At 29.3% G+C, this 11,375-nt stretch overlaps 1 protein-coding gene across 1 annotated transcript; it reads left to right on the top strand.

Annotated features, from left to right (window-relative positions):
* Nucleotides 1–8,021: 8,021 nt before the first annotated feature.
* On the top strand, nucleotides 8,022–9,977 carry LOC106758152 (UDP-glycosyltransferase 74G1). Its single transcript, XM_014641090.2, has 2 exons — nucleotides 8,022–8,694; nucleotides 9,128–9,977. The coding sequence occupies exons 1-2, from the start codon at nucleotides 8,047–8,049 to the stop codon at nucleotides 9,860–9,862; spliced, it is 1,383 nt and encodes a 460-aa protein (XP_014496576.1). The 5' UTR covers nucleotides 8,022–8,046; the 3' UTR covers nucleotides 9,863–9,977.
* Nucleotides 9,978–11,375: the final 1,398 nt, after the last annotated feature.

The raw sequence follows: 11,375 nt of genomic DNA, 5'->3' as shown, positions 1-11,375 counted from the left end.
AACCCCACAATCAAGCTATGGTTGATCAAGTCATAACTAGCATTAAGAGAAAGACAAAAACACCAACAAGCAATGAATGAAGCATTTTTGATTTAAACACAAGTGCATTTACAAGAAGTTCCTAGTTTACATCACTCTCCAACAATAATGAACTTAGAAATGGAATGAAAATGGTGAAAAAGAAGACCCAAGGAAGAAGATGGGTGAGTTCCCACAGCCCAAAACTTGCTCCAAAAGGTCCAAAACGATGCTCCAAAGCTTCAGCCGCCAAGAGTTGTGTGCCCTCGAAAACTGTGTGCTATTTATAGTTCTAGGGTGCCAACTCAACAAATAAGGTCGCGCCCAGCGCCCCCCTCTGGGGCGCCCAGGCGTGACAAACCAGTGAAAACAGCGAGCTGAAGGCGCCTGGGCGCCCCCCAGGGGCGCTTAAGCGTGACTTGTGCAGAGAACATCTTCAAATCTTCAACTTCTCGGCCTTCCTTGGTTCTCCACCTTTAAGAACTTCAATGTCTATCCAAAACAAGCAATGTTCCTACAAAATTTGAGGAAAAGAGATGAAAACTAACGTGTAACCTAAGCTAAGTTTTATTCACAGAATTGGATAAAAGAAGAGGATCAAGCATGTTTAAAGCTTCAGGAGTGTTGATTTGGCATGAAAAATGTACCATAGATAATGATAAGAATTACCGTTATCAGCTATCAGCGAGAATGGCGGTGGCGACGCATGGTAGCTAGGGTTTGGGAATTAGAGTTTCTGTTTAGAGAAGGGTTGAAGGAGATGCTGACGTGACAGGGGTGATAAAAGTCGAGCGTGCCACATCAACCAGCGTGTCACATTCAATTTTATTAAATCATAATAAAATTTAATTAAATTTGAGTCTAATAAAATTTTATTAATGACATCATCATGTCAATGTCATTGAATTTAAAAGTTTAGATCTTAAAATAATTTTAAAAGAAAAAGAAACATATTTCTTTTTGCTTTAAAATGTTTTTTTCACCAACAAATAAATAATAAATTAATTATTAAAACACTGGATACAATATTTTTACATGAGAATAAATTGAAAAATAATTTAAATGTGAATAAAAATAATAATGAAATGCCTAGCTACCATACACAACTTTTTCAACATTCTCATTAATTGTATGTTTGCATTGAGGAGGCATTACAATTAAATGTTCCACAGTGGATTTTAGCTTTCTATTTTAGTTTTATTTGCACAAAAATATTTTGAGAACAATTTTTTAATTAAGACTAATTTAGAGAACAGTTCTTTCGTAATTAAAACTTTAATTAATAATGTTAGTGATTATTTTAAATATCAATTCATGATAAAAAAATTATTTTCATTTCTAATGTAGAAATTAATTATAATTTTTGGAAAATTATTTTAGTTAGTAATAATATTGAGTTTATAAATTGTTATTTAAATTGGTCATCATAAAATTAATCAATGTTCAATAATTTTCTTAATTAATATTTTAGAGTCAAGATTGATTTAGAGAAGAGTGAGTAGATGGATTTGAGAAGATTTAAAACGAATTAATTGTTTTTTTTTAAAGGATTTAGAAGTGAGGGAGAGTACATTTGTAAATAAATTTTGTAAAAGTCAATGTAAAAGAATACAAAAAAAAGTTAATTGGTAGTAGTATGAAATTATAATTGTTAACATTATATATAATTGTAAAAATTATTATAAAAGGAAAAAAATTTAATTTTTAACATAAAAAATTGTATTTTATTATTATTATTTTGGGAAGAACTAATAAACTAATACTCTTATTTTTCATTTGCAAATTAAAAATGATTAAATCACATTGGAAATAATTAATTGGGGATAGTATTGTAAGATACATTTCTCTTATCGCAAGTCTCCTACCACCAGGGAGATGAGATATTAAGTTCAAAATCAGTACATTAATTTAATTTCAAATTTTTAGAAACGTCCACAAATTTGTCTTTCACAAATTTATGAAATAATAAATTATTTCAAACTAACAGAGTCTTAGAGGTACTTAGCATGTTTATGTTTACTTGTCAAGCAAAATTAAAATACATGTTTAATTAAATTTTAAGTTATTACAAACAGGAATCTAANACAATTCAATGTTCCACAGTGGATTTTAGCTTTCTATTTTAGTTTTATTTGCACAAAAGTATTTTGAGAACAATTTTTTAATTAAGACTAATTTAGAGAACAATTATTTCGTAATTAAAACTTTAATTAATAATGTTAGTGATTATTTTAAATATCAATTCATGATAAAAAAATTATTTTAATTTCTAATTTAGAAATTAATTATAATTTTTGGAAAATTATTTTAGTTACTAATAATATTGAGTTTATAAATTATTATTTAGATTGGTCATCATAAAATTAATCATTGTTCAATAATTTTCTTAATTAATATTTTAGCGTGTTTTCAATTCAAAGAATTGATTTAGAGAAGAGTGAGTAGATGGATTTGAGAAGATTTAAAACTGAATTAATTGTTTTTTTTAAAGGATTTAGAAGTGTGGGATAGTATATTTGAAAATAAATTTTGTAAAAGTTAATGTAAAAGAATACAAAAAAAATTAATTGGTAGTAATATGAAATTGTAATTGTTAATATTATATATAATTGTAAAAATTATTATAAAAGAAAAAAATTAATTTTTAACATAAAAAATTGTATTTTATTATTATTAGTTTGGGAAGAACTAATAAACTAATACTCTTATTTTTCATTTGCAAATTAAAAATGATTAAATCACATTGGAAATAATTAATTGGGGATAGTATTGTAAAATACATTTCTCTTATCGCAAGTCTCCAACCACCAGGGAGACGAGATATTAAGTTCAAAATCAGTACATTAATTTAATTCAAATTTTTAGAAACGTCCACAAATTTGTCTTTCACAAATTTATGAAATAATAAATTATTTCAAACGAACAGAGTCTTAGAGTCTTAGAGGTACTTAGCATGTTTATGTTTACTTGTCAAGCAAAATTAAAATACATGTTTAATTAAATTTTAAGTTATTACAAACAGGAATCTAAACTTTTAAAATGTTTTATTAACAGTCTCTTTTAAGAATTACTGCTATATATAAATTAAAAACAGTATTTGTTTTTTATTATAACTATAAACAAGAGTTTAAACTTTTAAACATCTTTATCAAAATCAAACAAATACTTTATTAAATGTTTAATCATTCCGGAAGTATCTGTTCTTTTAGCATAATCTCAATTTTTTCCTTTTTTTCGGTTTTTCAATTGGGTCCTAATTTTGTAAAAGTTACAACAATTGGATATCTGTCATTAAATTGGACCCAACAGCGTTAGTATGTGGTTGACGTGGCGCGCTGGATTCAGTTTCATAATTGACGTGGCACACTGGACGGAAGGAGAAAGGTTGAAGGAGATGTTGACGTGGCAAATAGAAACCCTAATTTGTGAAGGAGAGGCTTCGAGAATGTGGTGGCGCGAAGCGTTTCCTCTTATTTTGGTTTCTGATGGGATTCTGAAATTTAGTAACTGCAGGTCCGCATTGATGATGAACGAAGCTTGGATGACAGCGACAGTGAAGCTTGCGAGGTGACGACGACATGACTGGTATGGTGCGAGATCGATGGTGACGCAAAGGGTTTCACGAATGAAGGAGGAGCTCGTCGCTGTTGATGGCGCGATGGTGTTTGGGTGGCGCTTGCGAGATTTCCTGAATCGCAATTCTCTGGTTTCGATTTTGTTGATGTTCGCTGCGATTTTGATTGGTTGTTGAGTGAGTCTCTCTTTCAAGGTCTGGAGGTTGATGACTTATGAGAATGGCAAAAGTGGCTTCGTGAAGGAGGAGGCTTTCGAGAACGTGGTGGAGTGAAGCGTTTCCTCTGATTTTGGGTTTCTATTGGGTTTCTGGAATTTGGTAATTACAAGTCCGCATTGATGATGAACGAAGCTTGGATAGTAACGGCAAGGAAGCTTGCGAGGTGACGACGACCTGACTAGTATGGTGCGAGGTTGATGGTGACGCGAAGGGTTTCGCGAATGGAGGAGGAGCTCGTCACTGTTGATGGCGTGATGGCGTTTGGGTGGCGCTTGCGAGATTTCCTGATTGCAATTCTCTGGTTTCGATTTTGTTGATGTTCAATGCGATTCTGATTGGTTGCAGAGCTTGCGAAGATGGTGATAATGGAGGACAAATCACAACGACTTGCAGTTCGAGTGCGGCAATGCTGTAGTGGCGAGGGTGATGGATGGTGGGGCTGCCATGGTTGTCAGATGAAGAAGCTTGCGTTTGACGAAGGACGAAAATGACAGAGGGCTTGCGGCGACCATGGAGGTTCACGGTGAAGGTTGAGGGGATGACTATCGGCGAGAATGGCGGTGACAGCGCATGGTAGCTAGGGTTTGGGAATTAGGGTTTCTGTTTGGAGAAGGGTTGAAGGAGATGCTGACGTGGTAGGGGTGATAAAAGTCCAGCGTGCCACATCAACCACGTACGAACGCCCTTAGACTTAATTTAACGGCACGGATCCAATTGTTACAATTTTCACAAAATTAGGATCCAATTAAAATACCGAAAAAGAACGGAACAAAATTGACATTCTACTCAAAAATAGGAGCTTCCGATATTATTAAACCTTATTAAACTAAGTTGTTGACATTAAATAATAAAACTTTCATTCGTGAATTTTTTTTCATTTTAAATCATTATGAATATTTTGTAGAAATGTTAAACTTTAAAATATTACAAATTTAATTGTATGAAATTGTTATGATTTAAAAAATGCATAAATGTTTTTTTAATGGAATTAAATAGCTAGAACAAACACTTACTCATTTAAATTATTTAATAGCTTTTTCAACTGACTTCCTGAAATTTTAAAACTTGCATACAGTTTTCATTTTTAATTTGATAATAGTTTCATTATTTTAAATAATAATCTTAGATCTCGATTTATATATCAAATAAGTATAAAGATAATGATATCTAAACAATATTTTTTTAACATTATTATTATTGATTGTAGAGTAATTTTTAGGTTTAATCCTTTTTTTTGTCCATAAATTAAGTTCTAATGTTCAGTTTAGTCCCGCTTTTAAAAATGTTAACCTTTAGTTCCTATGATATGAAAAATTTATCAAATCACTCCTATCCCTTACCAAATCACAAGTTTTTCATTAAGTGATTTGTTGTTCATAACACCTTCCGTTAACAAATCACAAAAAATATTGGATGCGTAGGTATGAAAACTTGTGATTTATTATTCATTAAGTGCTGTCATGAGGACTGATTTTGATACATTTTCATATTATAGGGACTAAAGGTTAATATTTTCAAAAGCGATGATTAAACTGAACATCAAAACTTAACTTAGGAGACAAAAAAGGATTTAAACTTAATTTTTATCAATTAACACGTGATTAATGTTTAAATATTATTAAAAAAATATTGTTTAAATATAATTATTCTGAGAATATTTTGAATATATAAATTTACTCGTAGTCTTAAATGTCGGTGGAAGATACTAATAATATATGTCTGTTCCCCAATCCGAGGTAATAATTATCACTTTCGTCGGGTACTTCTGCATGTGCAAAGTTTGTGGTTTTATTTTATTTTTATTAAAAAATTATTTTAATTCAACATAAAAGTTAAATGTATGGTTAGTTTAGTTTTGATTCAATATAAATTTCGAATTAAACTAAAACGATACTTTCTATGTTCAACTTTAACAGTTTGTGTTATCATAAATTTATTAAATATTTTCATAAAAATAATAAATTATATTAAAATAAAATATTTCAACTAAAAAATATGCCGTGAATTTTTTATAATTATTATTATATTTATATTTTAAAATAAAAATAAAAATTTATTATGTATTGAGAAATATGCACGTATATAATTACAACACAATAAAACAATAAAATAATATGCAAAGATATATGTAAGTTCTTACAGTGAATTAATTCTGAATATATATTATTACATTTAAATATAATATTAAAAGTCTCGTGACTAAAAATAAATTTAATTCAGTATATATATAAGTGAGTGTAAGGACCATCTATTAATGTATAGTACACATCATCGTATATAAGTCAATAAGTCAATGTAAACTTCATCGATTTGTACATTTAAAAAAAATAATTCACTTTTAGACGTGACATGGATGGACCTAATGGAATCTTTTAAAGAAGTAACAACAAACAGAGGTAATATTATTTTGACATTGATTGATTAGCTAGTTTTAGAGATATTTTGGCCATTTGAAAAAAAAAAAGTTTTTTTTTTTTATTTATAAAGAAAGAAAAATAATGAAAGATAAAATAATAGATATAAAATGCATATAAAAATTTGTTAGGTTTCAAAATAGTCCTACTCAACATGTACAATGGTCTTGTATTTCATTTATCAAAATTGGTTAAAAATATATTTTTTTAAAGTTGACCATACTTTACAAATAGACTTTTTAAATTTATTATTTTAAACATTTTAAGCTTACTTTTAAATAGATTTTTTAAACCTATTAATTAATAATAAACTTAATATTAAGTCTTTGCTCAGCCATATACTTAAATTATAACTATACTGATTAACTGATTTAAAATTAAAATCTGTTCTTAACCAACAAACTTAAATTTAAATATTCATCATAAACAAACACGTGTTATTCTTAAATCCACATATTTATTAACGAACGCTATTCTTGACTGTTTTCTATTTTATGTATGCACACATGTTAGAATGATATCTGTCGATTTGAATTATAACTTTCGTTGTTGTCTCAATTTTATATTTCTTTCGAGACTCTTCAAAATTATATATATTAAATTATATTTTACCTTCTACAATTTTATTTTAAACTTTTTATTTTTCCAAAATTTTCAATGCACTTTTCGATTAAATCTAAAATTTACATTTTATAAAAAATTTCTATGCGTTTAATTATATTTTCTTGTACTGGAGATTAATTATCAAACATATAATTTACACCAGAAATTCTTAAATTAGCGATGACTAATTATTTTATCATTAATAAAATAGAGTTTATTATGAATATTTATTGGATTATTTATTTACATATTTTAATCATTGGTAATTATTAATAACGTTTTCTATTATAAAGATTAAATTTACTGACAATTTTTATTGTTGGTAATTTTAATTAAACAGTATATAATTTTAATTTATGGAAATAGATAAGTTATGGAAATAGATAAGTTATGGAAATCCAAACGACTTTAAATAAAAAAGTTGTATTCCTGCACTAAAAAAATTATTTAGACTAAAATTAATAAAAAAAGTGAAAATGTAAGGAGAGTATACTACTCTATAATAAGTTCTATACTCCTTAAATCTTAATTTTTTTGATAATTTAATTAATTTAAATTATATCTACTTAATATAAATTAAAGAAAATATAATTTAAATAATATAATTTTAATAAATATTGTCTAAAATTAATTAATTGAAAAAATTAAAAAGTAAAATTAATTTAACTACAAACATAATTAATACTATCAAATATATATAATTTGCTATATTTAAAACATAAATTATTAATTAAAAGCATAAATTATTAGTTAATATAAATATTTTTTATATTTTTTTATTTTGTCAATTAATTAATTTTAGACAATATTTATAAAAATTATATTATTTAAATTATATTTTTATTAATTTTAAGTAATTAAATATATTTTAAATTAATTAAATTATTAAAAAAAGTTACCAAAATGTAAAGAACATACTACTTCGATTATAAAAATCATATACTCTCCTTAAATTTTTACTTTTTTAATAATTTTATTTTTTTATGTGTGTAATTTATAAAATTACTTTTTACTTTTAAAAAATGGAATTTAAAAAATAAAATAACGTGTTTAAAGGTGTCTGAATCGTCTATGTCCGTAATAAAAGAGAAAAAGATTGTCTAAATACGTAAATTCAAAATATGTTTTAGTTATGATGAAAAAACCACATTTTGATTATAAATAGAGGCTCTGGAGTCCAGTTGAGATGAAAGAAGAGAGAAGTTGTATCTAACAGTAATGGAGAAGAAAAGCATAGCAAATAAGGTGCACTGTTTGGTCTTAGCATATCCAGCTCCTGGCCACGTTAACCCCATGCATGACTTCTCCAAGATCTTGCAGGAACAAGGTGCGAAAGTGACCTTCGTCACCACCATTTCCTTCTTCAAAATGCACAACCTACCCACTTCTATTTCACTCCAAACCATCTCTGATGGGTTTGACAATGGAGGGTTGGATGAAGCAGGTAGCTTCAAAGCCTATTTTGAACGTTTCAGGCAAGTGGGGCCAAAGAGTCTGGCCGACCTTCTTCAGAAACTTCACAGATCAGGTGACCCTGTTCATTGTCTTATTTATGATTCACTCTTCTCTTGGTCTCTGGATGTTGCAAAGAGATTTCAGATTGCAGGGGCTTCTTTTCTCACTCAAAACATGTCTGTTAATACTATATACGACCATGTCCAGCATGGGAAGCTGCAAGTTCCCATCACACAAAGTCAGATTTCTCTTCCTTTCTTGCCCAAACTTCAACATAACGACATGCCCTCCTTCTTCTTCCCTACAGATGACACTTATCCAACTTTGCTTCATGCGTTAGTTGGTCAGTTTTCCAACATCCACGAAGCTGATTGGATTCTCTGCAATTCATTCTACCACATGGAAAAACAGGTAAACTGTCTCTCTCTGTCTCTGCCCCATGCATGTCTCTCTATCTGTTCTTCTTTCAAACTCTTTTTAATCTTCTTGACTAAAAGTACTACGATATTATTGCACCGTTGATAACTTTAATGCATGCATTTAACCAAAAATCAGAAACCAAAATAGATAAAAACAGACCACACAATCTTCTTCATCATTCAACTATTCCAACAACCTATTTTTCCTCATTCAATTTTCTTCAACAACTCTCATTTTTCATCATTCAATTAACCTATATAAACATTAGAAAAAATATCAATTGATAAAAAATAATTACATCAATTTTGATATGAATTTATATACTAAAAATTATTAATAAATAAACAAACTGAAATTAGAACGAGTTAGTTCAGGCTAAAAACGAAAACGGTTCCGTAATCTCTTTCTTTCTTTTGATATGTAGGTAATTGATTCGACGAAGAAGATCTTGTCCAATCTCAGGACCATTGGGCCATGCATAACATCCATGTTATTAAAGAAGACACTAGGAAACGATGAAGATGAGGGTGGTGCTACACAATTTAGCAACGAAGAATGCATGAAATGGTTAAATGGTAAACCAAAAGAGTCTGTTGTTTATGTTTCTTTTGGGTCTATGGCAGAACTGAAGGAAGAGCAAATAAAGGAAATAGCTTATGGTTTGAGGGACAGTGAAAGTTACTTTGTGTGGACGATGAGGGCCTCGGCAGAAAATAAGCTGCCAAAAGATTTTGAAAAGAGGTCAGAGAAGGGTTTAGTTGTAGGGTGGTGCTCCCAGGTAAAGGTATTAGGTCATGAGGCTATAGGCTGTTTTGTGACGCATTGTGGTTGGAACTCCACCTTAGAAGGCTTGAGTTTAGGAGTTCCAATGGTTGCAGTCCCATTTTGGTCTGAACAGTTCTCAAATGCTAAGCTAGTTCAAGACGTGTGGAAGATTGGAATCAGAGCTCAAGCTGATGACAAACAGATTGTGAGAAGAGAAGTGCTCAAACATTGCATACTGGAGATAATGAACACTGAGAGAGGCAAAGAGGTCAAAAGCAATGTCATGGAATTCAAGGCTTTGGCTGAACATGCTGTCAGTGAGGAAGGAACATCTCATAAAAACACTCTTGAATTTCTCAATAGCTTAGCTGCTTCAGCTCAGAAGCAGCATTGAAGGTCATTTTGAAGGAAATCACACCTTCAAAATTAAATAAAACAATATTAGTTTCTGTTTGTACGAGGTAGTTCTATAAGAAATTGAAATGTTTAAATATTTGAATGGTTTGTAATTCAATTCTTTTTTTTTCTTTTTGTTTGGACAGTACTGTAATTGAGTATTTTAATTTTTTTATTTATTAGATAAAATAACTAAATTCCTTTTCTAAGATAAAATTTTATTTAGAATATAGAATTTCAAAATTAAACTTTGCAGTCAAATATTATCGAAATTTTAACATTTAAATAATTTTTTTTTCAATGGAGAAAATGACTAGTTGTTATTTTAATTTTGTTTTTAAACAACTCATTTAACACCAAGATTAATAAACTGATTTTCTTAGTATTTTAGGTTGATAACACTATGAAGTCTCTGGTGTAGCTTGAGGGAGAGAATGTTGAGGAGTCCTTATAATATTGAATCTCTGCCATAAATTTTTTCAAAAGACCCATACTAGTAGATGAATACCTAAAGTTAAATTTAAAGAAAAATATTTTAAAAAATAATTGACTCTTAGTTTTTCAAAGAGTACATAACACGTTAAAAATATGTTCCAAAAACATATTTGAATAAGACCTGACAATGGATCCTTATTGGGATCTTTTCGAGAAGTAAGAACAGTGGTAATATTATTTTGACATTGATTGATTACCTTAGTGGAGCGAGTGATTGCAACATTGTTGAGGAGGGGAGAATTGGAATATGATTAGGGACTGAGAATCAGACAAAAATGGAGAGATAGAACCTGAATCTGAGTTTTGATGGGAGAAATGACATCAATGAGAATGACATACAGAAATGGGTAGTGAATAGAGCTGAGAAATTGAGGGAAGGGAAGAAAAAGAGCTGCATGGAGCTCTATGCAGTAAAAGATAGTTTTCATGGTGATACCATGGGGGTCTCTATTACCATGTTGAGAAATATAGCAGACTACAAATTATAGAGAAAGTAATGAGGATGAAAGAATGTATTATTGATACAAAATGATGCAGTACAAATTCAAACTGCTATACGAGAGACTAACTATTTCAACCAATCCAACATCTGTAATAACAACATCACGAGTATGATGTCCAAATTAAAAGTATGTACCCAATGTGAAAAAAATATGTCCTTAGTCCAATTAAAGGAGTACAAATTAGATTCAATGTCATGATATGGAAAAATTATGTTCTTATCCAAGTAAAGCCAATTTATTGTGCTAAGTCAGTGTGATGTCCACATTACAGGTTTCCAACATAGATTAAATATCTTAAGACTAATTGATCAGAAACAATATCTGGAAGTTATTTTCTTTCCCCACTGTTTCATATGTCAAATATGATTTGAGGCAAGATGATTTCCCAAGAGATTCTGATTATGCACATTTCTTTACTTCCAAATAATTTTGCCAGCAAAATATATGCCACTTCAAATAAATCCCCCCCCATCTCTCTTATCCATATCAGTATTCAGAAGCAAACTAACAGTT

The sequence above is a fragment of the Vigna radiata genome, chromosome 4 (assembly GCF_000741045.1).
Source record: "Vigna radiata var. radiata cultivar VC1973A chromosome 4, Vradiata_ver6, whole genome shotgun sequence".
Taxonomy (NCBI): domain Eukaryota; kingdom Viridiplantae; phylum Streptophyta; class Magnoliopsida; order Fabales; family Fabaceae; genus Vigna; species Vigna radiata.
Note: the sequence above shows the minus strand (reverse complement) of the source record. Positions and strands in the feature narration are given on the sequence as shown.

Excerpts from the sequence above, each read along its gene's own strand:
- LOC106758152 (XM_014641090.2), top strand. The coding sequence starts at position 8,047 with ATGGAGAAGAAAAGCATAGCAAATAAGGTGCACTGTTTGGTCTTAGCA. Across the intron at positions 8,695-9,127 it reads TCTACCACATGGAAAAACAG|GTAATTGATTCGACGAAGAA; the intron begins GTAAACTGTCTC and ends TTTGATATGTAG.